This window comes from Salmo salar, chromosome ssa06 (assembly GCF_905237065.1).
Source record: "Salmo salar chromosome ssa06, Ssal_v3.1, whole genome shotgun sequence".
NCBI classification, from domain to species: Eukaryota; Metazoa; Chordata; class Actinopteri; order Salmoniformes; family Salmonidae; genus Salmo; species Salmo salar.
In genome coordinates this window covers 85,654,780-85,682,139 of record NC_059447.1, presented here as the reverse complement: position 1 = coordinate 85,682,139, position 27,360 = coordinate 85,654,780, and the positions used below count along the sequence as shown (strand labels likewise).

General features: G+C 42.6%; 1 protein-coding gene across 5 annotated transcripts in view; it reads right to left on the bottom strand.

Moving 5' to 3' along the window:
- Positions 1-27,360, bottom strand: part of LOC106608253 (ryanodine receptor 3) — a 288,745-nt gene that overhangs the window by 196,356 nt on the left and 65,029 nt on the right. For all 5 annotated transcript variants that reach the window (XR_006770345.1, XM_045721102.1, XM_045721103.1 and 2 more), the window contains 6 exons: positions 26,699-26,792; positions 22,901-22,975; positions 17,887-18,043; positions 13,726-13,893; positions 3,989-4,110; positions 2,979-3,162 (listed from right to left, as the gene is read on the bottom strand). Coding sequence is in view for 4 of the 5 variants with exons in the window: in XM_045721102.1 (XP_045577058.1) it covers positions 2,979-3,162; positions 3,989-4,110; positions 13,726-13,893; positions 17,887-18,043; positions 22,901-22,975; positions 26,699-26,792 (800 nt within the window). In the remaining variant the exon portion in view is untranslated. The remainder of the gene's footprint in view (positions 1-2,978; positions 3,163-3,988; positions 4,111-13,725; positions 13,894-17,886; positions 18,044-22,900; positions 22,976-26,698; positions 26,793-27,360) is intronic.

The following is a 27,360-nucleotide window of genomic DNA, read 5'->3' as shown; positions in this document are numbered from 1 at the left end:
AATGTCTTAATGTATTTGATGTATTTAACATCTTAATGTATTTAATGTCTTAATGTATTTGATGTATTTAACATCTTAATGTATTTAATGTATTAATGTATTTGATGTATTTAATGTCTTAATGTATTTGCTGATGGTGTTCTGACTCGGTAAAATAGTGTTATTCTATCATTTATGTATTCAAATAGCTACAGTCTTATTAAAAACTGAACATGTCCAATTCAGAAGTGTCAGATAGAGCCTTCACACTGGGCACAGATGTCAATTCAATGTCTATTCCACATTGGTTCAACAGTGGGAACAACGTTGATTCAACAAGTGTGTGCCCAGTGGGTTATGGCTGAACCCAGATTGACATTTCAGAGCCATAAGGTTCTATCAGGATTGTGATACTCTGTACTTTAGGTACTGTACCTTTAAGGTGAGGACCCTAATGGGTTATGAAAGGAGAATTCGCTACAAAACAGTTCTGAGATGTGGGATGTGAAAACTTTGATGCTCACAATTGAATACCTAAGCTTTGTGCAGATAGAACCAAGAAATCTTTGTCTATTTATTGAGGCTACCAGACAGCCCTTTTCATTATTTGGTCTACAACACATTTTAATTATGTAATAATACATTTTTAACAATAAATTCCAAATGCAAGCTTCATAAGTCAATTATCAATTTTAAACAATTTTGACATACCAAAAGACCAGTAGGCCTATGCTAGTAATTGTTGCTTGATGCCCCATTGATTGTGGGCTTGATGCCCCATTGCTGGTGAGCATGCAAAGTAAACAGTTGATATTCTTATCACCAAACAAGTTTTGGATATCATCACAAACAACTTTAGCATTTTAGCTAACTACTTACTACTTTTTAGCTACTTTGTAATTACTTAACATGTTAGCTAACCATTCTCCTAACCCTAACCCTAACCCTAACCTTTCAACCAACTCCTAACCCGAACCTTAACTCTAACCTTAACCCTAACCTTAAGCTTTAACCCTAACTCCTAACCTAGCTAATGTTAGCATTAGCCACATAGCTAACGTTAGCAACAACACATTGGAATTCATAAGTTTTGCAAATTTGTTACATAAATTTGTACAAATTGCAATTACTAAAATATTGTACGGATTGCAATTCGTAACACATCATATGCATTGTAATTCATAACTCACGACTCCCCAAAACCTTCTTGCTGATCTAGCTCACCTGACCTATGTTGATTGACAGTTGGTCCAATCAGAGGGCCGAATGTGTGTTTCACTAGTCAATCTGTTTTTTGCAAGTGAGATACAGTCTCTGGCTGCGTGGAGAGTAGCCTAATCCATGGAGACTTTATGCCATAAAATGAGTGACAAAACGTTACAGATCATTTCAAGTCATCGGTCTCAAGTCAAAGTCGAGCAGCGAGTCTTGAGGCTCCAAGTCGAAGTCAAGTTTGAAGTTATTTTTTTTTCTATCAAGTCGAGTCTCAAATCATCAAATTTGTGACTCGAGTCAGACTCGAGTCCAAATCATGTGACTCAGTCTGTACACTAAAGAAAGTTACAACTTGGAAAGTCAACAGCAGGCAGGTACAGTATGCAGAAGTGTCCAACATGATCCGTCAACCAGTGCTTAATTTGTACCGGAACAAAAAGTGAGCTTGAGAGAGGGGAGACCTGGGGGCTCTTTCTAATAAAGCATTGCATGCATGCATTATCATTTATTTTACGTACTGACATAAAGTAGTAGAGTAGAAGCGCTTGCAGAAGTTGCACACGTGGGGGAAAAATGTTGTAGCTTAGGGTCAGGGAAAATGTTGTAGCTTAGGGTCAGGGAAAATGTGGCCTCTATAAACGCATTTCATGCAGTTCTACATCATTTTAGAAGACGGGAGACTTTAGCTGAATCTGTTTTAGTACCTCACAAATTATGGAAATGACAGGCTACTTTGACACTGACAAACTGACAATCTGAGATCAATAAAAACGACCTTGTCTCAAATCCATCAATAGCCTAGGCCTAGGTGTGAGGAGAAACACATACTGTACAATATGAGGAGGAAGTTATTGTCCTAAACAAACTTTCCAGTTTCACTGACTCACCCAATGACACACAGCTCACTCACCTGTGAAGGCTGTTGCTCTCAAGTCTCTCTCTCTCTTGTTTTAATGTAAAACAATACTGTTCGCTCAATAGGCCTATTTGGACGTTGATAACATATTTGGTAGCACTACAGACAGACTAGTCTTCTCTTTTCAGCAGGATCCAATTGCGTTGCCACAGCTAGGATATATAAATATATATATATTTTTTAAAGCTATCGATCCTCTGTGGCTAAATTATAGACCTATTCCTGGTGTAGTCTTCTGAATGATTTCATTTCATTCTGAACAGACGGCAGTAATTCTATAACGTTGGGAAATGTATTTCACTTCATCAGTGGTGCTGCAGTAACTCCAGCACCCTTCCCACAGCTATGATTCTGTAAAGAAATAAATGAAGTGCAACGCTGAAGAGATGAATGTTGCAGGCTCATGTCTATCAGAGCAGAGAGAGGGAGAGAGATCATAGAAAGAGATTCTCTTTCTAGTTCTGTGAGAGATACTGGTGCGATTCTCTCTCTCACCACAGCAATGACCACGCATTGGTCTATATAGGCTACAATGTTGTGCAAACCATGAACCCGGGCCGGCCCAACACGAATCAATTCTTAGAATATCAGGGCCGTTTTCACGTTAAGTGTTTTAAGGGGCAGCCAGGAGAATTACAGAGGAGTCAACTTGAATTAACTCTGATTGCTTTAATTTGAATTTTTACATTGCAAACAGTGAAAATAATTGTTCAGGCCACGAGACGTACCGGATCCTGGCAAATGGGTTCCAGAACAAAACAATCCAAAACTGGGAGGTGCCAGATCCTGTTCCAGCAGGATCCGGCTCAAATTTAGCACTGCCTTTAACCCTGATTAAACCTGAGGTCCCAGAGCCCTGGGAGCTCACCTCCTCTTTGAAGAGGTCCTGTCGTTTGATGAGAGATCTCAGCAGAGTTTGTTTCTCCTCATGTTCCAGTTCTGAGTCAGGCTGTTTGAAATACTCAATCAGATCATCCAGCGTCTGCAACACCTCGTCAAAGTTAGGCAGAGACACCTCCACGTTCTTATCCCTTCCTATACTGTCAAGACCCCTAGGGAAGAGGGAGAGGGGCAGGGAGAGGTTTGGGGAGAGGAAGAGTGAGAAAAAGGAGTAAGCAGAGAGGGATAGAGAGGGAAAAAGAGAGTGACATAAAACTAATTTACTGTTAATAGGCTACATTAATATCACTTATCCACAATGGTCTCAAATCATCTCAATTGTTTTCAAATTACATTGCGCAAATTCTACAGCAGATCATTTCCGAAATCAGTCACTGGAAGTGAATCCAACGGCAGGCTAATTTCATGAGAACTAATCCATGCCTAATCACACAAAAGCAGGAAAATCGGTTCTGCAGCTGCGATTGGATCTCTATTGCGCAGGTTCACGTGAATCGGCTTGTCATTCAGTAGTATTCAGGAGCATTCAGGAGCATTCAGTAGCATTTAGGAGCATTCAGTAGTATTCAGGAGCATTCAGTAGCATTCAGGAGCATTCAGTAGCATTCAGTAGCATTCAGGAGCATTCAGTAGCATTCCGGAGCATTCGGTAGCATTTGGGAGCATTCAGTAGCATTCAGTAGTATTTAGTAGCTTTCAGGAGCATTCAGTAGTATTCAGGGGCATTTAGTATTATTCAGGAGCATTCAGTAGTATTCAACTAGCTCATTCAAAATTTGTCCAACCATGTTCTGTATTTTCTGGAATAGATGACGGTCCTTAAACTATCTAGGTTACCAATGCAGCACACACACACACACACACACACACACACACACACACACACACACACACACACACACACACACACACACACACACACACACACACACACACACACACACACACACACACACACACACACACACACAGCCCTACTTGATGAAGTGGCTGAAGAGGACAGTAGTGTTCCTGATGATGCGTACAGCCCGTGCCTCCTCGTGTTGACAACGCTGAAGGGTCAGACCGTCGTCCATATGACCCTCAGCATGCAGACAGGCCTGTCTCGCAAATACACAACACACACAATATAGACAGACATTATTAGAAGTACTTGACACAGACATTACCACAAACAGGTATCTGTGCAACTCAATGTAACATGTCCCTTGTTACTCATTAATCACATGCAGAGCCATATAGTGTACTTAGAGTGTTTTGAATAGTTTTCTAATTGTAGACATTCCGTTACATAGCATTGTTGAAATATCCCTCATGTAACGTTAATGGGGTTCTAACATGGCTGCCATAGAATGTTGTAGTGTCATGTAAATGCATCATAATGCAGAAACCACATTGGCCAAACTCTCTAAATACATGGTTCTGATCACATCCAATCAAGTGAGGCGTTATATCAGCTGTCTGAGCTGTGAGTTGGCTTAGGTCTCCTCCTCTCCCTCAGTTAGCTCCCACCCAGGCAGGATGTGTCAGGACACATGACGCGGTCATTTAGATGTGATAATGAGAGGGGAATGGTGACAGTTAGTTTTAGTTATCTTTTCTGAGAGAGGAGGGATCAACTCCTGTCTCTCTCTCTTCCTCCCCAGCGTCTTTTCCTTTCTCTCCCATCTCTCCCTCTCGCTCCATCCCCACCAGCTCTTCTTTCTCTCCATCTCTCTTTCTCCCTCCCCACCAGCTCTTATCTTCCTCCATCTCTCTCTCTCTCACTCTCTCTCCCACCCTACCAGCGCTTCTCTCTCTCTCTCCATCCCTCTCCCCTTCCCCACCAGCACTTCTCTCTCTCCATCTCTCTCTCCTTCCCCAATGGCTCTTCTCTCTTTCTATCTCTCTCTCTGTCCCTCCCCACCAGCTTTTCTCTTTCTATCTAGCTCTCTATCCCTCCCCACGGCAGGGCTGCCAACGTTTGAGGAAAGCTTGGAGTGAGATTTTCTATGTGAATTTCATTGTCCCCTGGCACAGTCCCTAGATGGGGGACTGGGGGTCCTCCCTCGGGAAGATTTTCCTTCAATATGTTTTTTACATGGCTTAGGCCTATGGCCAGGGTGGAAAATTAGGTGTACTCAGGATGCTTTGAACATTAAATGTACATTCAAAATTCAACAACTTTGTTACTTTGAGATTTTTGGGGGATGAAATGTTAATTATGTAAATATTTTTAGGGGACATATTTTTTAGGTGGTTTGACACTTTATTCAATAATACCCTCATATAATTCATTTTCAAAGACACCTCTAGGCATATCAGATTTCAAATATGGGATGATACGGGCAGAACTGGGAAGAAGTGGAATAGTAGAATAAGTATGGGGAATAACAGTAGTGTTGTTGCTGACTATAACATTAATTACAGTATATTTCAGCACATTGTCAAGAAGGAGAATTGTTCCACTGATCAGACTAAATACATTAAATAGCTAATAAAATCTCCCGAAGGGAAGATGACATAAATCTGCCCCTACATAAAAAAATAAATAGATTTATTCATAGTTCCAAATCAGGTCACCCTACAAAACAAACCCTGTGAAAACATTCTGTAGGTCTGTCTGCGGCCTTTTCCTTGTCACAACCTAAATGCCAATGACCAAACGAGGGGACTAATGTAAGTGTGGATTAAATCCACTTTAGTACATGCTGTCAAAAGGCTGCATTCTGCAAAAGGGTCAGTGAATAACAGCAACCTAATTTAACATTTACATAAAACAGCGCTCTCGTGCTGCTCTTTTTACAGTTTTAAAAATCCGCGGAGAACGTTCCCTCCATTCAGCGCCACTCTAATCTAGAGGGGCGTTTCTTAAAAACATGCATCCAATCCCCTTGATCCTTTACATGACTAGACCAATCATATGTTTCAATGTGTTGCAATGTGTTGTGGCAAGACAGGACAATAATAAAGGTTCAGCTCGTGATGTTAAATTGAAGGCACAGATGCTCCTATTTCAAAACGATTTGGAGCACAGTTGAAAAGTTAACATGCTGACTATACAATGGACTAATTAGAAAAATAAAAGCTTTTCAGTAAGTGAGATATAAAAGAGGTGTGCTGTGAGAAGAGGGTCAAATGCGTGTCTCACGGCCAAAGCGTGAGAGTTAGCAGCTCTGCCACTAGCTCTTCTCTCAAATTCCTTCCCACCAGCTCGTCTCTCTATCGCTCTTTTTCCCTCCCCAGCGGCCCTTCTCTCTCTCTCGATATCTCATTTCCCACCAGCTCTCCTCTCTACCTATCTATCTCTCCCTTCCCATCAGCTCTTCTCTCTATCTATCTCTCCCTTCCCACCAGCCCTTCTCTCTCTCTCTCCCTTCCCACCGGCTCTTCTCTATCTATCTATCTATCTATCTATCTATCTATCTATCTATCTATCTATCTATCTATCTATCTATCTATCTATCTATCTATCTATCTATCTATCTATCTATCTATCTATCTATCTATCTATCTATCTATCTATCTATCTATCTATCTATCTATCTATCTATCTATCTATCTATCTCTCTATCTATCTATCTATCTATCTATCTATCTATCTATCTATCTATCTATCTATCTATCTATCTATCTATCTATCTATCTATCTCTCCCTTCCCACCAGCTCTTCTCTCTCTCTCTCTCTCTCTCTCTCTCCCTTCCCACCAGCTCTTCTCTCTCTCTCTCTCTCTCTCTCCCTTCCCACTGGCTCTTCTCTCTACCTATCTATCTCTCCCTTCCCATCAGCTCTCCTCTCTACCTATCTATCTCTCCCTTCCCATCAGCTCTCCTCTCTACCTATCTATCTCTCCCTTCCCATCAGCTCTTCTCTCTACCTATCTATCTCTCCCTTCCCACCAGCCCTTCTCTCTCTCTCTCCCTTCCCACCAGCCCTTCTCTCTCTCTCTCCCTTCCCACCGGCTCTTCTCTCTCTCTCTCTCTCTCTCTCCCTTCCCACCAGCTCTTCTCTCTCTCCCTTCCCACTGGCTCTTCTCTCTCTCCATCTCCCATTCTCCGCTGGGTATTATGCAGCTCATCCTGGGCCAGTGGCCAGAGACAACAAACACCACCTCTGCTCTGCTCACAGGCCAGGTCACCTTGACAACAAGCCAGCTGGAAACCATCCCACTAGCCTTTAATCCACTGATTAGGTAATCTCTTTATAGGGACTATTTTTTCACCTATGGTCTGTTCCAATATGCAATACCCACACCAGATGAGCCCACTACTTTGTATGTAGAGTTGAAGTCGGAAGTTTACATACACTTAGGTTGGAGTCATTAAAACTCGTTTTTCAACCACTCCACAAATTTTGTTAACAAACTATAGTTTTGCCAAGTTGGTTAGGACATCGACTTTTTCCAGCAATTGTTTACAGACAGATTATTTCACTTATAATTCACTGTATCACAATTCCAGTGGGTCAGAAGTTCACATACACTAAGTTGACTGTGCCTTTAAACAGCTTGAAAAATTCCAGAAAATGATGTCATGGCTTTAGAAGCTTCTGATAGGCTAATTGACATCATTTGAGTCAATTGGAGGTGTACCTGTGGATGTATTTCAAGGCCTACCTTCAAACTCAGTGCCTCTTTGCCTGACTTCATGGGAAAAGCAAAATAAATTATCCAAGACCTCAGAAAGAATATTGGAGACCTCCACAGGTCTGGTTAATCCTTGGGAGCAATTTCCAAACGCCTGAAGGTTAATCTGTACAAACAATAGTACCCAAGTATAAACACCATGGGACCACGCAGCCGTCATATCGCTAAGAAAGGAGAAGCATTCTGTCTCCTAGAGATGAACGTACTTTGGTGCGAAAAGTGCAAATCAATCCCAGAACAACAGCAAAGGACCTTGTGAAGATGCTGGAGGATACAGGTACAAAAGTATCTATATCCACAGTAAAACGGGTCCTATATCGATATAACCTGAAAGGCCAATCAGCAAGGAAGAAGCCACTGCTCCAAAACCGCCATAAAAAAGCCGGACTACGGTTTGCAACTGCACATGGGAACAAAGATCATACTTTCTGGAGAAATGTCCTCTGGTCTGATGAAACAAAGATAGAACTGTTTGGCCATAATGACCATCGTTATGTTTGGAGGAAAAAGAGGGATGCTTGCAAGCCGAAGAACACCATCCCAACCGTGAAGCATGGCAGCATCATGTTGTGGGGGTGCTTTGCTGCAGGAGGGACTGGTGCACTTCACAAAATAGATGACAACATAAGGAAGGAAAATGATGTGGATATATTGAAGCAACATCTCAAGACATCAGTCAGGAAGTTAAAGCTTGGTCGCAAATTGATCTTCCAAATGGAGAATGACCCAAAGCATACTTCCAAAGTTGTGGCAAAATGGCTTAAGGACAACAAAGTCAAGGTATTGGAGTGGCCATCACAAAGCCCTGACCTCAATCCTATAGAAAATTTGTGGGCAGAACTGAAAAAGTGTGTGTGAGCAAGGAAGCCTACAAATCTGACTCAGTTACACCAGCTCCGTCAGGAGAAATAGGCCAAATACCCGAAACGTTTGACTCAAGTGAAACAATTTAAAGGCAATGCTACCAAATACTAATTGAGTGCATGTAAACTTCTGACCCACTGGGAATGTGATGAAAGAAATAAAAGCTGAAATAAACCATTGTCTCTACTATTATTCTGACATTTCACATTCTTAAAATAAAGCAGTGATCATAACTGACCTAAGACAGGGAATGTTTACTAGGATTAAAAGTCAGGAATTGTGAAAAACTGAGTTCAAATGTATTTGGCTAAGGTGTATGTAAACTTCCAACTTCAACTGTATTTAAACAGGCAAGTCAGTTAAGAACAAATTCTTATTTACAATGACGGCCTACCCTGGCCAAACCCGGATGACGCTGGGCCAATTGTTCGCCGCCCTATGGGACTCCCAATCATGGCTGGATGTGATACAGCCTGGATTCGAACCAGGGACTGTAGTATTTGTATTTGTATTTATTATGGATCCCCGTTAGCTGCTGCCAAAGCAGCAGCTAATCTTCCCGGGGTCCAGCAAAATTAAGGCAGTTTATACAATTTTAAAACATAACAATACATTCACAGATTTCACAACACACTGTGTGCCCTCATGCCCCTACTCCACCACTACCACATATCTACAGTACTAAATCCATGTGTATGTATAGTGTGTATGTTATTGTATGTGTGTGTGTGTGTGTGTGTGTGTGTGTGTGTGTGTGTGTGTGTGTGTGTGTGTGTGTGTGTGTGTGTGTGTGTGTGTGTGTGTGTGTGTCAATGTTTGTGTTGCTTCACAGTCCCCGCAGTTCCACAAGGTGTTTTTTTATCTGTTTTTTTATATCTAATTTTACTGCTTGCGTCAGTTACTTGATGAGGAATAGAGTTCCATGTAGTCATGGCTTTATGTAGTACTGTGTGCCTTACATAGTCTGTTCTGGACTTGGGGACTGTGAAGAGACCTCTTGTGGCATGTCTTGTGGGTTATGCATGGGTGTCCAAGCTGTGTGCCAGTAGTTTAGACAGACTCCTCTGTGCATTCAACATGTTCAATACCTCTCATAAATAAAAGTAGTGATGAAGTCAATCTCTCCTCCACTTTCAGCCAGGACAGATTGACATGCATATTATCTTTATTAGCTCTCTTTGTACATCCAATGGCCAGCCGTGCTGCCCTGTTCTGAGCCAATTGCAATTTTCCTAAGTCCTTTTTGTGGAACCTGACCACACGACTGAACAGTAGTCAAGGTGCGACAAAACTAGGGCCTGTAGGACCTGCCTTGTTGATAGTGTTGTTAAGAAGGCAGAGCATCGCTTTACTATAGACAGACTTCTTCCCATCTTAGCTACTACTGCATCAATATGTTTTGACCCTGACAGTTTACAATCTAGTGTTACTCCAAGCAGTTTAGTCATCTCAACTTGCTCAATTTCCACATTATTTATTACAAGATTTAGTTGAGGTTTAGGGTTTAGTGAGTGTTTTGTTCCAAATACAATATTTTTCGTTTTAGAAATATTTAGCACTAACTTATTCCTTGCCACCCACTCTGAAACTAACTGCAGCTCTTTGTTGAGTGTTGCTGTCATTTCAGTCGCTGTAGTAGCTGACGTGATAGTGTTAATCCGCATACATAGAAACTCTGGCTTTACTCAAAGTCAGTGGCATGTCGTTAGTAAAAATTGAAAAATCAAGGGGCCTAAACAGCTACCCTGGGGAATTCCTGATTCTAACTGGAATATATTTGATTGGCTTCCATTAAAGAACACCCTCCGTGTTCTGTTAGACAAGTAACTCTTTATCCACATTATATCAGGGGGAGTAAAGCCATAACACATACGTTTTTCTAGCAGCAGACTATGATCAATAATGTTAAAAGCTGCACTGAAGTATAACAAGACAGCCCCCACAATCATTTTATCATCAATTTCTCTCAGCCAATCATCAGTCATTTGTGTAAGTGCTGTGCTTGTTGAGTGTCCTTCACTATAAGCATACTGAAATTCTGTTGTCAATTTGTTTACTGTAAAATAGCATTGTATCTGGTCAAACACAATTTTTTCCAGAAGTTTACTAAGGGTTGGTAACAGGCTGATTGGTCGGCTATTTGAGCCAGTAAAGGGGGCTTTACTATTCCTGGGTAGCGGAATGACTTTAGCTTCCCTCTAGGCCTGAGGGCACACGCTCTCTAGTAGTCTTAAATTTAAGATGTGGCAAATAGGAGTGGCAATATCATCTGCTATTATTCTCAGTAATTTTCCATCTAGATTGTCAGACCCTGGTGGCTTGTCATTGTTGATAGACAACAATAATCTTTTCACCTCTTCCACACTGACTATGGAATTCAAAAGTACAGTTCTTGTCTTTCAGAATTTGGTTCGATATACTTGGCTGTGTAGTGTCAGCATTTGTTGCTGGCATGTCATCCCTAAGTTTGCTTATCTTGCCAATGAAAAAGTAATTAAAGTAGTTTGCAATATTAGCGTGCTTTGTGATGAAGGAGCCATCTGATTCAATGAATGAAGGACCTGAGTTGGCCTTTTCCCCAAAAATGTCATTTAAGGTGCCCCAAAGCTTTTTACTATCATTCTTTATATAATTTATCATTGTTTCATAGTTTAGTTTCTTTTCGTTTTATTTAGTTTAGTCACATAATTTCTTAATTTACAGTACGTTTGCCAATCAGTTGGGCTGCCAGACTTAATTGCCATGCCTTCTGCCTCATCCCTCTCAACCCAACAAATTTTCAATTCCTCATCAATCCATGGGGATTTAACAGTTTTTACAGTCATTTTCTTAATGGGTGTGTGTTTATTAGTAACTGGAATAAGTAGTTTCATAAATGCGTCAAGTGCAGGATCTGGTTGCTCCTCATTACACACCACAGACCAGCAAATATTCTTTACATCATCAACATAAGAATCACTACAAAACCTCTTATACACTATATTAGGCCCAGCCTTTGGAACTTTGGTTTTCCTAGATATGGCTACTATATTGTGATCACTACATGTTATGGATTTGGATGCTGCTTTCAAGCAAATATCTGCAGCTTTAGTAAAAATGTGATCAGTACATGTTGATGATTTAATTCCTAGGCTGTTTGTAACTACCCTGGTAGGTTGACTGACAATCTGATCCAGTTTTCAGCGACTGGTTACAAGTTTTTTCCTGAGTGGGCAGCTTGATGATAACCAGTCAATATTTAAATCACCCAGAAAATATACTTCTCTGTTGATGTCACAAACATTATCAAGAATTTCACACATATTATCCAGATACTGACTGTTAGCACTTGGTGGTCTATAGCAGCTTCCCACCAGAATGGGCTTTAGGTGAGGCAGATGAACCTGTAGCCATATTACTTCAACAGTATTTAACATTAGATCGTCTCTAAGCTTTACAGGAATGTGGTTCTGAATATAGACCGAAACACCACCTCCGTTGGCATTTCTGTTTTTTCGGTAGATGTTATAACCATGTATTGCTACCACTGTATCATCAAAGGTATTATCTAAGTGAATTTCAGAGATAGTCAGAATACGAATGTCATCTGTTACAAGCAAGTTATTGACTTCATGGACCTTGTTTCTTAGGCTACATATGTTAATATGGGGCTATTTTTAGCACTTTCTGGGTGGCTTGATTGTTTGTAATGCTTTACTGGGAAGCTTATCAGAGGTAGAATTACTCATGTAATTTACATTGGAGCTGATAGCGCAGGGTGAGCTGCATGAAGTGGTCTTCCTACTATTGCACACCGCCTCAGTGCTAACAGTGTAACTTTGGTTTATAAGCTCATGATTACTGCTTACAATAGCTGTAGGATAAACAGGTATTCAGTGCAATTAGGAGCACATAAATTAAATGACTTACATTGTGTTTGCCAATGCCCCTAAGATCATGTACATTTGATGCAGCATTATGATGACTCATTGTCACAACGGTAGGGATTAACTGAGCTGGTCTTGGATCATTTACCAGTCATTGTTTCAACGCAGCGTTGAAATGCGTGGACAGAGTCCAGGAGCCAAGATGATTTTGATGGACTCCGTCATTCATGTAGAGTACCTTCTGTTTCCAGAAGGTGTCACAGTTATCAATAAAAGTGACTCCAGCAGAGCTACAGTAGTCTTTTAGCCAGATGTGTAATGCCAGCAGTCTGCTGAATATATCACACCTAGTGACACCGCTTGCACTGAGATGCAGTGCCTTAGACCGCTGTGCCACTCGGGAGCCCCACTTATAGACTGGTTAGGTGACAACATTACAAAAACGATGTGTGCGCTTCAAAGGGGCAGAAGTCAGTGTGTTGTGATTCTGGATCGCCAGAGATCTAGCAACAATGATAAGAAACTGCCATGTGTGGGGAATCGCAAGTGACTCGCTAATATGGCAAAAAAAAAATGCTTGCTAGCTATCTAGCTAGCCAACAACTGTAACGATGTATTTGAGAGATAAAGTACAACTTTATTTATGTTTTCAATGAACATTGGAGACAAAATCTAGTTTACAAGTTATCAACAATCCAAGCCAACCCTGTCTGGTTTACCCCATAGTTATGTACAGGTCGGTTTTGTTGCTAATCAACCAACCCATCTATGGTAGTATAAAGTATGTATCAATGTGCTTAAACCATAAAGACTGATTGAGTCATTTTATTATGACGACTCTGGTTTCACTGAACAGCGTCCTGCTACTGTTGAGAGAGGCATACTTACAGTAGTATACAGTGCAGTGATTTCATTAGCCACAGACCTACAGTACATCTCATTTTCAAGTTAACAAGTGTATGATTAAACTTCAAGAATCAATGTACCCATTGACCCACAATATAACCCATAAATACCTCATGAGCTTATGGCGTACCTCATCAGAACCTAAAATATAAGCTTATTTTACTCCGATGTTAAATAAACACTGTGTAGCCTCAAAACATGGTTAAAACTATCATTTGTATATAATGCATGGTCAGTCCTTGCATCCATAGCTCTGTCGATGAATTTGAGAGTGGTTACATTTCTCCAGCCCCGTCCCTCAGCTTTTTACCGAAACAGAACGCTTAGTTATTGTTTCAACTGCTGATCGCCGCTTCAATTATTATTTGAAAGTACATTTTTTCAAAGAACAAGGTTGTGACTTTTACACACTTCTTCCACACCATCAGTACAGTGAACATGTATAATAACCCACCCTTCTCTTCAGGGGTCCTATGCGGGAGGCTTTAGCGTCAGGCGCCTGGTAGGACAGCCACAGACCTGTAGCCACGTGCATCACGAAGCAGGCGGAGTCCCCATACTTGATCTCTGCTACTCCCATACCTTCTATGTCTCGATTCTTTGTACCTGACTCTATCTTTTCCTGTGGGAAGGAGCACGCACGCACGCACACACACACACACACACACATAACAAATGAAGATTACACACTAATCAGAGAGGCATGTTAGAGAGCATATTCATTACTCGCCACAGGGAAACAGTAACAGCATTTTTTGGGGTCAGAACCACTAATGGCATACACACACACACACACACACACACACACACACACACACACACACACACACACACACACACACACACACACACACACACACACACACACACACACACACACACACACACACACACACATAACAAATGAAGATTACACACTAATCAGAGAGGCATGTTAGAGAGCATATTCATTACTCGCCACAGGGAAACAGTAACAGCATTTTTTGAGGTCAGAACCACTAATGGCATGCACACGCACACACACACACACACATACACACACACACAGAACCTATTCACACCTCATCAGATTTGAATGCTGGCTGCTGATTACAGCAGGTAAAGAGGAACCGATTACAGTTTTTTACAATCGCTAGGACCCATTTCTTACTTAGGTCACTTTTTCAAAACTCTGACAGAGGAAGAAGAGTGTCTGGGAGAGGGAGAGGAAGAGGAGTACGTATGCGTGGTGGAAGAAGACTGAGAGGAAGATCAAGAGCTGTATTCTCAGATGAGATTAGGGCTACTATAATTGATCATGTAATAAATCATGGTCTATCAATGAAAGAGGCTGGTCTGAGAGTGCAGCCAAATCTGCTACTCTCAACAGTGGCATCTATTGTGAGAAATTTCCGGCAAAACAACAGGTAAGATGTGCATTCCGCAAGGGCAGCTGACTGAAACATTACAGAAGTAAATTGAGCAAAGCCTCCAAACTTACTTGTGTGTAATTGTTTTTGTATTTCTGCTTAACGGTTAACTCCTATAGGTGGGAGAGGTAGGATTTTCACTGCTGTGCAGGAAACTGCAATAGTTGATATGGTCATCAGAAACAATGGCATAAAACTGACAGAGATTCGGGACAGAGTGTTGGTAGGCAATATTACATTTGGAAATATTCACAATGTAAGCATAACAACTATTTCTAGAGTCCTGAAACAACATCAAGTCAGGATGAAGCAGTTGTACACTGTCCCCTTTGAGAGGAACTGAACGAGTCAAGCAACTCAGGAACCAATAAGTCCAGGTAAGATGACTATAAAATACAGAACTGGTTTTGAACTAAACCAAACAGGGCAGAGGCACATAATGGCATGTTTTTAGGTATAATGTAAACTACTGTAATAGCCTAACTCTTATGTTGCCTTGTGGATTTATTTTAGAGAGTCATGGAGATTGAAGCCAGGCAAACACCCCACATATTCATCTTTGTGGATGAGGCTGGTTTCAACTTGGCCAAAACACGGCGGCGAGGAAGGAATGTGATTGGGAAAAGAGCCACAGTGGATGTCCCGGGCCAGAGGGGTACCAACATCACAATGTGTGCAGCAGTATCCTCTGATGGATTGCTGTTACACAAACCGCTAATTGGGCCGTACAACACCGAGCATCTCATTTCATTCCTGGATGACCTCTATGGAAGGGTTGTGCCAGGTGAGGAAAGGGTTGCAGTGAGGCCAAATCGGACAACGTTTGTAATTGTATGGGACAATGTGTCATTTCACCACTCCCGTGCGGTCACAGAGTGGTGTGCAGCCCATCCCAGGATGGTGTCACTTTTCCTCCTTCCTTACTCTTCATTCCTCAACCCCATAGAGGAATTATTTTCCTCATGGAGGTAGAAGGTTTATGACCACCATTCACATAATCAAATGTCCCTCCTGGACGCAATGCTGGATGCCTGGACATATCTGCAGAAGATTGCCAGGGATGGACCAGACATGCCAAAAGATTCTTCCTAGGTGTATTGTCCAAGATGACATAAAATGTGATGTGGATGAGACCCTGTGGCCAAATGCAGAAGACAGGGTTGACTAGCATTGCTACTGTATCTATATCGGTAGATGGTGTATATCCAAATTCCTGTATTTTGGAATCACTCAATGCCAAAAAATGACATAAAACATATTGAAGCGTATTGCATCATGTCTGATTCATTCCTGTAACATATACTGCAGTGAATTCTAAACAGTAGAGAGGTGTCATTCCTGTAACATATACTGCAGTGAATTCTAAACAGTAGAGAGGTGTCATTCCTGTAACATATACTGCAGTGAATTCTAAACAGTAGAGAGGTGTCGTTCCTGTAACATATACTGCAGTGAATTCTAAACAGTAGAGAGGTGTCATTCCTGTAACATATACTGCAGTGAATTCTAAACAGTAGAGAGGTGTCATTCCTGTAACATATACTGCAGTGAATTCTAAACAGTAGAGAGGTGTCGTTCCTGTAACATATACTGCAGTGAATTCTAAACAGTAGAGAGGTGTCTATTGTTTTGTAAAGAAAACATTGTGTAATGCTACCTGTTGTTAGTGTTGTTTAGGTCGTTGTTTTATGAGTGACAGTGTGCTTGTTGGGTGACAACCTTTGCTAGTATTATGGAAGAATGAGTTGATTTGAGACATGTATGAAGTGTTTTGGTAGTTTTAGTGCATTTTGGATGAGAAATTAACTGCTGTGCCAAGCTGAAAGTTGGTTAGGAGAGCTGTGTAAAGAGTTTTGAAAAAGTGACCTAAGTATTGAGAAATGGGTCCTAGCGATTGTAAAAAAAACTGTAAAGTCCATGTATAACACTGTGTGTCTTTCTGGACATCAACATCACATTAATACTGAAAGGGAGGGCATGGGGATGAGATGGAGGAGGGAGAGAGAGAGAGAGGGAGAGAGAGAGAGAGAGGGAGAAAGGGAGAGGGAGGGAGAGAGAGAGGGAGAGAGGGAGATGGAAAGATAGAGATTAAGAGAGAGAGAGCGAGAGAAAGTGAGAGAGAGAGAGAAAGTGAGAGAGAGAGAGAGAGAGAGAGTGAGAGTGAGAGAGAAGGAAATAGGAAAGAGGAGTGAGAGAAGTAAACAGATATTGTGTGCGTGTGCCTGTCATTACTACCACGTAGAGCAGAATAGCATTGAATCTGGAGCAGTCAGTTACAGACAGACAGACAGACAGACAGACAGACAGACAGACAGACAGACAGACAGACAGACAGACAGACAGACAGACAGACAGACAGACAGACAGACAGACAGACAGACAGACAGACAGACAGACAGACAGACAGACAGACAGACAGACAGACAGACAGACAGAGATAGTGTCCATCTGTTTGCTTCTTCATATCCTTCCTGGCCATACCCTGTGGTTGTAGAATGCAATGAAGGTTCCGTCGTATAATTACAATGCATTCTAATTCTATTGGTTCCCCATACACCTTGGTTGTGTTCAAATAAAATCAAAATCAAATCAAATGTATTTATATAGCCCTTCGTACATCAGCGGATATCTCAAAGTGCTGTACAGAAACCCAGCCTAGTGTTGATTGGTTGGGTTGTTAATGGACTGTGTGACTTGCCTTCGACCGTTCCTTGGCATTTCAGCGTTATGGACTAACTGATTGTTGTGTATAGGGTACAAGGATGACCTTTTAAAAGTAAAAGGATAAATCTTACGTGCTCTTAAAAAATATAGGTGTGTCTTTGTGTGCGCTGACCTTTTTCAGGCACGGTACAGTCTTTTCTCTAGAAAATACCATGGTTTTACCTACGGTCGGGATGAAGCGGATTTAACTCCTTTAGGAAAACAGCTCTAATGTTGGAATCAAACATCATTATGTTGTCATCCAGAGTCACATTTATGTATTTTCCCAGCTAAAGTACTCCATATTTTACATACAGCAGGCTTCGTGTTTTTATTTTTTGCTATGGAAAAAAATATTGCAATACTGGTATCGTCACAGCCCTAGTTTTACCCACAACATACTGCAATCCACCTTTTTGTGAGAAAATGTAAAACAAAGTTTACTTTGAAAGACAAAGAATGATTAAAAGACTTAATAGTGTTGGTATTTGTCGGGAACAAACCTTGGTAGCCCTGAAGCAGAAAGAGGTGGACTTGGTATCAGACTTCTCTCTCTCCTGTAAGACCAGACCATGTTCTTCGGTCAGCGCCAGGTATTGACCGGTGGACAGGTGACGCAGACGGAACGCCTGCCCATAGCGAATGTGGCTACCGCTCCAACTGACCAATCACAAAGAGGGGAAGAACCCAAACAGCCGTTAATCTAAATTCTGCAGTGGTCCCTATAACCCTTTTTCAATGACAGATAGGGGATCAACGGAGTCTAAATGTGTCTGCCATAGCAATGTCTATGTCAATCTAGAGACATTGATGCATGCTGTCTTTTACGACAAAGAGATATACAGCCGCTGCCTCAGGCACTTCAGCATCCTTCACAATGAAGCACATCCATTGTTTCAAAATATCTTAGTACAAACGGCTAGTCAGACTGTGTGGCATGACTGTTGGAGAACCTGTCACCTAAGACCAGAGATAAGAAGGCTGACGGAAGATGGGACCAGGATGTGTTTGGGCAGTGAAATAAACTTCCAGAGACCATTTATAACCTGATGGGGTTATAGTGGTTATAATACCTGATGGGGTTATAGTGGTTATAATACCTGATGGGGTTATAGTACCTGATGGGGTTATAGTGGTTATAATACCAGATGGGGTTATAGTGGTTATAGTACCTGATGGGGTTATAGTACCTGATGGGGTTATAGTGGTTATAATACCTGATGGGGTTATAGTACCTGATGGGGTTATAGTGGTTATAATACCAGATGGGGTTATAGTACCTGATGGGGTTATAGTGGTTATAATACCAGATGGGGTTATAGTACCTGATGGGGTTATAGTGGTTATAATACCTGATGGGGTTATAGTGGTTAAAGTACCTGATGGGGTTAAAGTGGTTATATTACCTGATGGGGTTATAGTGGTTATATTACCTGATGGGGTTATAGTGGTTATAGTATCTGATGGGGTTATAGTACCTGATGGGGTTATAGTGGTTATAGTACCTGATGGGGTTATAGTGGTTATATTACCTGATGGGGTTATAGTGGTTATATTACCTGATGGGGTTATAGTGGTTATAGTACCTGATGGGGTTATAGTGGTTATAATACCTGATGGGGTTATAGTGGTTACAGTACCTGATGGGGTTATAGTGGTTATAGTATCTGATGGGGTTATAGTGGTTATATTACCTGATGGGGATATAGTGGTTATAGTACCTGAAGGGGTTATAGTGGTTATAGTACCTGATGGGGTTATAGTGGTTATAGTACCTGATGGGGTTATAGTGGTTATAGTACCTGATGGGGTTATAGTGGTTATATTACCTGGTGGGGTTATAGTGGTTATATTACCTGGTGGGGTTATAGTGGTTATAATACCTGGTGGGGTTATAGTGGTTATATTACCTGATGGGGTTATAGTGGTTATATTACCTGGTGGGGTTATAGTGGTTATAATACCTGATGGGGTTATAGTGGTTATAGTACCTGGTGGGGTTATAGTGGTTATAGTACCTGATGGGGTTATAGTGGTTATATTACCTGGTGGGGTTATAGTGGTTATAGTACCTGATGGGGTTATAGTAGTTATAGTACCTGATGGGGTTATAGTGGTTATAATACGTGATGGGGTTATAGTGGTTATATTACCTGGTGGGGTTATAGTGGTTATAGTACCTGGTGGGGTTATAGTGGTTATACTACCTGATGGGGTTATAGCGGTTATAGTACCTGATGGGGTTATAGTGGTTATAATACGTGATGGGGTTATAGTGGTTATAGTACCTGATGGGGTTATAGCGGTTATAGTACCTGATGGGGTTATAGTACCTGATGGGGTTATAGTGGTTATATTACTTGGTGGGGCAATAGTAGTTATAGTACCTGGTGGGGTTAAAGTACCAGATGGGGTTATAGTGGTTATATTACCTGATGGGGTTATAGTAGTTATAGTACCTGGTGGGGTTATAGTGGTTATATTACCTGATGGGGTTATAGTGGGCATAGTACCTGATGGGGTTATAGTGGTTATACTACCTGATGGGGTTATAGCGGTTATAGTACCTGATGGGGTTATAGTACCTGATGGGGTTATAGTGGTTATATTACCTGATGGGGTTATAGTAGTTATAGTACCTGGTGGGGTTATAGTGGTTATATTACCTGGTGGGGTTATAGTGGTTATAGTACCTGATGGGGTTATAGTGGTTATACTACCTGATGGGGTTATAGCGGTTATAGTACCTGATGGGGTTATAGTACCTGATGGGGTTATAGTGGTTATATTACTTGGTGGGGCAATAGTAGTTATAGTACCTGGTGGGGTTAAAGTACCAGATGGGGTTATAGTGGTTATATTACCTGATGGGGTTATAGTAGTTATAGTACCTGGTGGGGTTATAGTGGTTATATTACCTGATGGGGTTATAGTGGGCATAGTACCTGATGGGGTTATAGTGGTTATAGTACCTGGTGGGGTTATAGTGGTTATATTACCTGGTGGTGTTATAGTGGTTATAGTACCTGGTGGGGTTATAGTGGTTATATTACCTGGTGGGGTTATAGTGGTTATAGTACCTGGTGGGGTTATAGTGGTTATATTACCTGGTGGGGTTATAGTGGTTATAGTACCTGGTGGGGTTATAGTGGTTATATTACCTGGTGGGGTTATAGTGGTTATAGTACCTGATGGGGTTATAGTGGTTATATTACCTGATGGGGTTATAGTAGTTATAGTACCTGATGGGGTTATAGTAGTTATAGTACGTGGTGGGGTTATAGTGGTTATAGTACCTGCTGGAGTTATAGTGGTTATATTACCTGGTGGGGTTATAGTAGTTATAATACCTGGTGGGGTTATAGTAGTTATAGCACCTGGTGGGGTTATAGTGGTTATATTACCTGGTGGGGTTATAGTGGTTATATTACCTGGTGGGGTTATAGTGGTTATAGTACCTGATGGGGTTATAGTGGTTATAATACCTGATGGGGTTATAGTGGTTATATTACCTGATGGGGTTATAGTGGTTATAGTACCTGGTGGGGTTATAGTGGTTATAGTACCCGCTGGAGTTATAGTGCCTGGGGCAGAGTCTTTGTATATGTGGAGATAATTATACTCATACACATAATTAATTAAGCAATAAGGCTCAAGAGGCAGTGCTGTATAATTGGAATGGCAAGAAGGGGGAGCCATGTAGCCTAGTGGTTAGTGCGTTGGGCCTGTAACTAAAAGGTTGCTGGTTTGAATCCCTGAGCTGACAAGGTAAAAAATCAGCCGTTCTGCACCTGAACAAGGCAGTTAACTCACTGTTCCCCGGTAGGCCATCATTGTAAATAAGAATTTGTTCTTAAATGACATAATGAATATAGTCAGAGGTACATTTACTTGTTTGGCCCGACGACATAGCAATTTACCTGTTACTGTTTTTGCGCTACAGCACTGCTACAGACATGAGCCGGTCATAAAAAAAATGTTTTGCATAGTTGCTATGCAATAGGACTGGGTCTTCCATTCTAAACAAAATGGTTGCTATGCAGGCTGGATAAAGTCAGTTGATAGCTAGCTCAGCTCAGCTAACTTAGTCATGTCAAATGTTGAACCTGCAATCAATAGCTACATTTTCGTTTGTTTGAGCATTTTTTTCTATCGGCATTTACTTGGATATGTCCATGATGATGACATTGATGCGTGATTTCGACTGGCTCAGAGAAAGTCGTCTCCTCTCATCTGAGCACCGTTCTCTCTATGTATGGTACTAGTGAGATCAAGTTTAATTTTAACCCCTGCTGTACCAAACTAAATGCTAGGTTTATATTAACCCCCGCTGTACCAAACTAAATGCTAGGTTTATATTAACCCCGCTGTATCAAACTAAATGCTAGGTTTATATTAACCCCACTGTATCAAACTAAATGCTAGGTTTATATTAACCCCGCTGTACCAAACTAAATGCTAGGTTTATATTAACCCCGCTGTACCAAACTAAATGCTAGGTTTATATTAACCCCCGCTGTACAAAACTAAATGCTAGGTTAATATTAACCCCCGCTGTACCAAACTAAATGCTAGGTTTATATTAACCCCGCTGTACCAAACTAAATGCTAGGTTTATATTAACCCCCGCTGTACCAAACTAAATGCTAGGTTTATATTAACCCTGCTGTACCAAACTAAATGCTAGGTTTATATTAACCCCGCTGTACAAACTAAATGCTAGGTTTATATTAACCCTGCTGTACCAAACTAAATGCTAGGTTTATATTAACCCCGCTGTACCAAACTAAATGCTAGGTTTATATTAACCCCGCTGTACCAAACTAAATGCTAGGTTTATATTAACCCCCACTGTACCAAACTAAAAGCTAGGCTGGAACAAGGGGAAATAATGTGCAAGTTGAGATAAATAAAATAGATTATTCAGACAGCAACATGATATTCTGCAGAGGCAGTGATCATTTTCAGATGGAACCGTTAGAAGGCATAGGTGTGTCTGTGATGACCAATACAGCAAGGCTTGGAACGCTGCTTGTCCAATCAGCATCCAGGATCCAAACAACCAGTTTTACAATTAAGCAATAAGGTCCAAGGAGGTGTGGTATATGGCCTACTGTATATACCACGGCTAAGGGCTGTGTGCCACGCAACGCAGAGTGCCTGGACATAGACCTTAGCCGTGGTATATTGGCCATATACTACAAACCCCCGAGGTGCCTTACTGGTTACCAACGTAATTAGAGCTGTAAAAATAAATGTTTTGCCATACCTGTGGTATAGGGTCTGATATACCATGGCTGTCAGCCAATCAGCATTCAGGGCTCTAACCATCCAGTTTATAATATATTTTATATCCTGGGAGGAAAGTGTCACTACCCTGAAAAGTATCTGAAAGCATGTTGGTGTCTAGGTGAGTGAGTGCACTGTCTATGTGAGTGAGCATCTGGCAGGGAGATGGAGAAATTAGAGAGGGTGAGGTAGGGTTGTGTGTGTGTGGCTGCATGTGTATCAGCTCACCCGATCCTGAGGGGCTCCAGCCTCCAGAGAGAGCGGGCCCTGGATGCTCCTTTACCCATCTCATAGTTCACAATCCTGGGGACAAAGAGAGGGAGGAGAGGGGTCAGGTCTGGATCCTTTAAAACAGACTAAGTTCAATTTAAACCAGGACATTTGTCTCTATTAAACACAGTGACTTTGCAATAAAATATTACTCTCTTCCTAGTGCATTTTAAAACTAAAACTAAATGTGACCGGTTACAGGATCTGAGGCATTTGACTTATATTTAAATATTTTGTATTTTAGCTGACGCTCTTATCCAGAGTAACTTACAGGACCAATTAGGGTTAAGTGCCTTGCTCGAGGGCACATCGGCAGATTTTTCACCTAGTTGGCTCAGGGATTTAAACCAGCAACCTTTCCGTTACTGGTCCAACGCTCTTAACTGCTAGGCTACCCTGCACCCCCTGAAGGGCCCCAATAAATGTGTATATATACAGTACCAGTCAGAAGTTTAGATTCACTTACTCATTCAAGGGGTTTTCTTTATTTTTACTATTTTCTACATTGTAGAATAATAGTGAAGACATCAAAACTATGAAATAACACATATGGAATCATGTAGTAACCAAAAAAGTGTTATATAAATCTAAGCTCCGCCCCTGTGCCTTCTTTTCCATGAAGCTCAGCCCGGCAGAGCGAAACTATGATGTGGGGGACCGGGAGCTGTTGGCTGTCGTCAAGGCTTTGAAGGTGTGGAGACATTGGCTTGAGGGGGCTAAACACCCTTTTCTCATCTGGACTGACCACCGCAATCTGGAGTACATCCGGGAAGCGAGGAGACTGAATCCTCACCAGGCAAGGTGGGCCATGTTTTTCACCCGTTTTGTGTTTACCCTCTCTTACAGACCAGGTTCCCAGAACGTTAAGGCAGACGCATTGTCCCGGCTGTATGACACAGAGGAGCGGTCCATGGATCCCACTCCCATAATTCCAGCTTCTTGCTTGGTGGCGCCGGTAGTGTGGGAGCTGGACGCGGACATTGAACGGGCGTCACGTGCAGAGCCCGTTCCCCCTGAGTGTCCAGCAGGGCGTCGGTTGTGGTGGCTAATTTCTGCATTACCAAATGAGGAGAGTTACAAACACACCAGTCCGAATTAACTACATCTTTAATAGTGAAGATACTTTTGCAAAAGCATCTTTGACTTTCAACGATTCACCATTTCTAATGACCCGTTAAGAGTGTTAACACAATGGCTACTGAGATCTTTATAGCAAGATCCATCCCCTTTTGACATGACAAACCACAGATAGTTAGGAACGGTTCACAAAGAAAGACTGTTTACTTTAGACAGGAGTATCCACAGCCAGATAGCATTCGCTATAAATTATCGTTCAGTTTGGTCCCTATGACGAGTTTCTAAACTCGTCCCTGGTACTTCATAGAACAAAACCACCATTTCATCCAATGGCATATATCAATTGTCAACTCTAGATACTCCCATCTCAAACAAACCCCCTCTTGACCCCACTCCTGGACAAGCTCACTGAGGGGCGTGACTTGCGCACAGACATTGTGGAGACAAATAATTGGTTCCCCATTAATCACGCTATCCCTCCACATGGTTTAAGAATAGGTAAAGACACTCACATATGAAGACAATATTTCATTCTGTCCTCCTCTCTTGCTGATATTCTGCATAGCAACAGAGACATGTAAAAAACAAGTCTGACCTCTCCCCTCTCTGGGCCCCAAGTGACTTAGCCCGAGCTAAGAGAAACGTGCAACTAAAAGACACCAGAGTCCAAAGGACACTTTCTAATGACAAGTATCTCACACAAGCATATTATACTAATAAAACATCTTAATTATCTATGTTACCCAACTAATTCTGATTCATCCACCACACGGTACGTTCCGTCTGCTGTCCACAATCGATTGATCTACTGGGCCCACACGTCACCCTCCTCTGATCATCCTGGGATTGATTGGACGATGCGCTGTCTTAGTGGGAGGTACTGGTGGCCCACTTTAGCTAAAGACGTGAGGGTTTATGTTTCCTCCTGCTCAGTGTGCGCTCAGTGCAAGGCTCCTAGACACCTACCCAGGGGTAAGTTACAACCCTTACCCGTTCCACAACGCCCGAGGTTGCACTTGTCGGTGGATTTTATAACCGATCTTCCACGTTCACAAGGTAACACCACGATCCTGGTCGTTGTGGATCGTTTTTCTAAGTCCTGTCGTCTCCTCCCTTTGCCCAGTCTCCCTACAAACGGCGGATTTTTCTGTTTACACACGTCTTTCGGCACTACGGGGTGCCTGAGGATATAGTGTCTGATCGGGGTCCCCAGTTCACTTCTAGGGTCTGGAGGGCGTTCATGGAACGTCTGGGGGTCTCCGTCAGCCTTACCTCAGGTTTTCACCCTGAGAGTAACGGGCAGGTGGCGAGAGTTAACCAGGATGTGGGTAGGTTTCTGAGGTCTTATTGCCAGGACCGGCCGGGGAAGTGGGCGGAGTTTGTGCCCTGGGCAGAGATGGCTCAGAACTCGCTCCGCCACTCCTCCACTAACCTCTCTCCCTTTCAGTGTGTGTTGGAGTATCAGCTGGTTCTGGCCCCTTGGCATCAGAGTCAGACCGAGGCTCCTGCGGTGGACGACTGGTTTCGGCGCGCGGAGGAAACCTGGGACGCTGCTCTTGTCCGCCTTCAGTGCACCGTGCGGCGCCAGAAAGTGGGCGGAGACCGTCGCCGCAGTGAGGCCCGGTGTTCGCACCGGGAGACAGGGTCTGGCTCTCGATCAGAAACCTGCCCCTCCGCCTGCCCTGCCAGAAGCTGGGTCCACAGTTTGTGGGGCCGTTTAAAGTCCTGAGGAGAGTGAACGAGGTATGTTATAGGTTAAAGCTCCCTTCCTATTACCACATTAACCCCTCGTTCCATCTGTCTCTCCTCAGGCCGGTGGTGGCTGGCCCGCTCCAAGAGGCTGAGGTGCAGGAGGTTCCTCCGCCCCCTCTGGACATTGAGGGGGCCCCGGTGTACTCCGTTCGATCCATCCTGGATTCGAGACGTCGGGCAAGGGGTCTTCAGTACCTCGTGGACTGGGAGGGGTACGGTCCAGAGGAGAGATTCTGGGTTCCAGTGGAGGATGTGTTAGATCCTTCCCTGCTTCGAGAGTTCCATCGTCTCCATCCAGATCGCCCTGCACCTCGTCCTCTGGGTCGTCCCCAAGGCCGGTGTCGACGCGCTGCTGGAGCCGCGTGTCGGGGGGGCGGGTACTGTCACGACTTCTGCCGAAGTCGATGCCCCTCCTTGCTCGGGTGGTGCTCGGCGGTCGACGTCGCCGGTCTTCTAGCCATCATAGATCCGTTTTTCATTTTCCATTGGTTTTGTCTTGTCTTCCTACACACCTGTTTCCAATCCAATTAATCACGTTGTGTATTTAACCCTCTGTTTCCCCTCATGTGAATGTTTGTGATGTTATGTTACATGGGTTTGTGTATCGGTGGGCGACGGGTATACTTTGGTTTTAGAGGTTTTTAAAAAAATTAAATACTCCATATTAACCAACTTGGTTTCTCCTGCTCCTGACTTCCCTGCCACCTACATACACGAATATGACACTATGAATCCCATTTCTCTAAACGATTCAACAGTATGGTGATAAAATGTCATGGCAGTTAATTTAAAGCTCTCTTAAATCATAAAACGTAACTGTAAGTGCCTGTTAAAATGTCCCTTAATAGTAGGGTTAAGAGCCTACCTCTGGTCTTCAGGACATATCCTAACATACTGTTAAAATGGCAGACAGGAAGCCTAGTGTACCTCTGCTCCATCTCGCTGGCCTCTGATCCAGGTATGGTCAGACTCTCATCATGCCCGTGACAAAGATGCATCACGTGACCACCACACAGGAATCCTATTGGATAAACACAAGATTCTAAGGTCGATAGGGATCTTTTGAAGTTACTAGCCTCAGGGACGATCTGATGATCGACTGACTGATTCTTATTAATACTTACACCCACTGGTTTCCCAGGGGTGTATGAGTTGGTTTCCCAGGGGTGTATTGGTTGGTTTCCCAGGGGTGTATGGGTTGGTTTCCCAGGGGTGTATGGGTTGGTTACCCAGGGGTGTATATGTTGGTTTCCCAGGGGTGTATGGGTTGGTTTTCCTGGGGTGTATGGGTTGGTTTCCCAGGGGTGTATGGGTTGGTTACCCAGGGGTGTATGGGTTGGTTGCCCAGGGGTGTATGGGTTGGTTTCCCAGGGGTGTATGGGTTGGTTTCCCAGGAGTGTATGGGTTGGTTGCCCAGGGGTGTATGGGTCGGTTGCCCAGGGGTTATTGGGTTGGTTGGCATGGGGTGTATGGGTTGGTTGCCCAGGGGTGTATGGGTTGGTTGCCCAGGGGTGTATGGGTTGGTTTCCCAGGGGTGTATGGGTTGGTTTCCCAGGGGTGTATGGGTTGGTTGCCCAGGGGTGTATAGG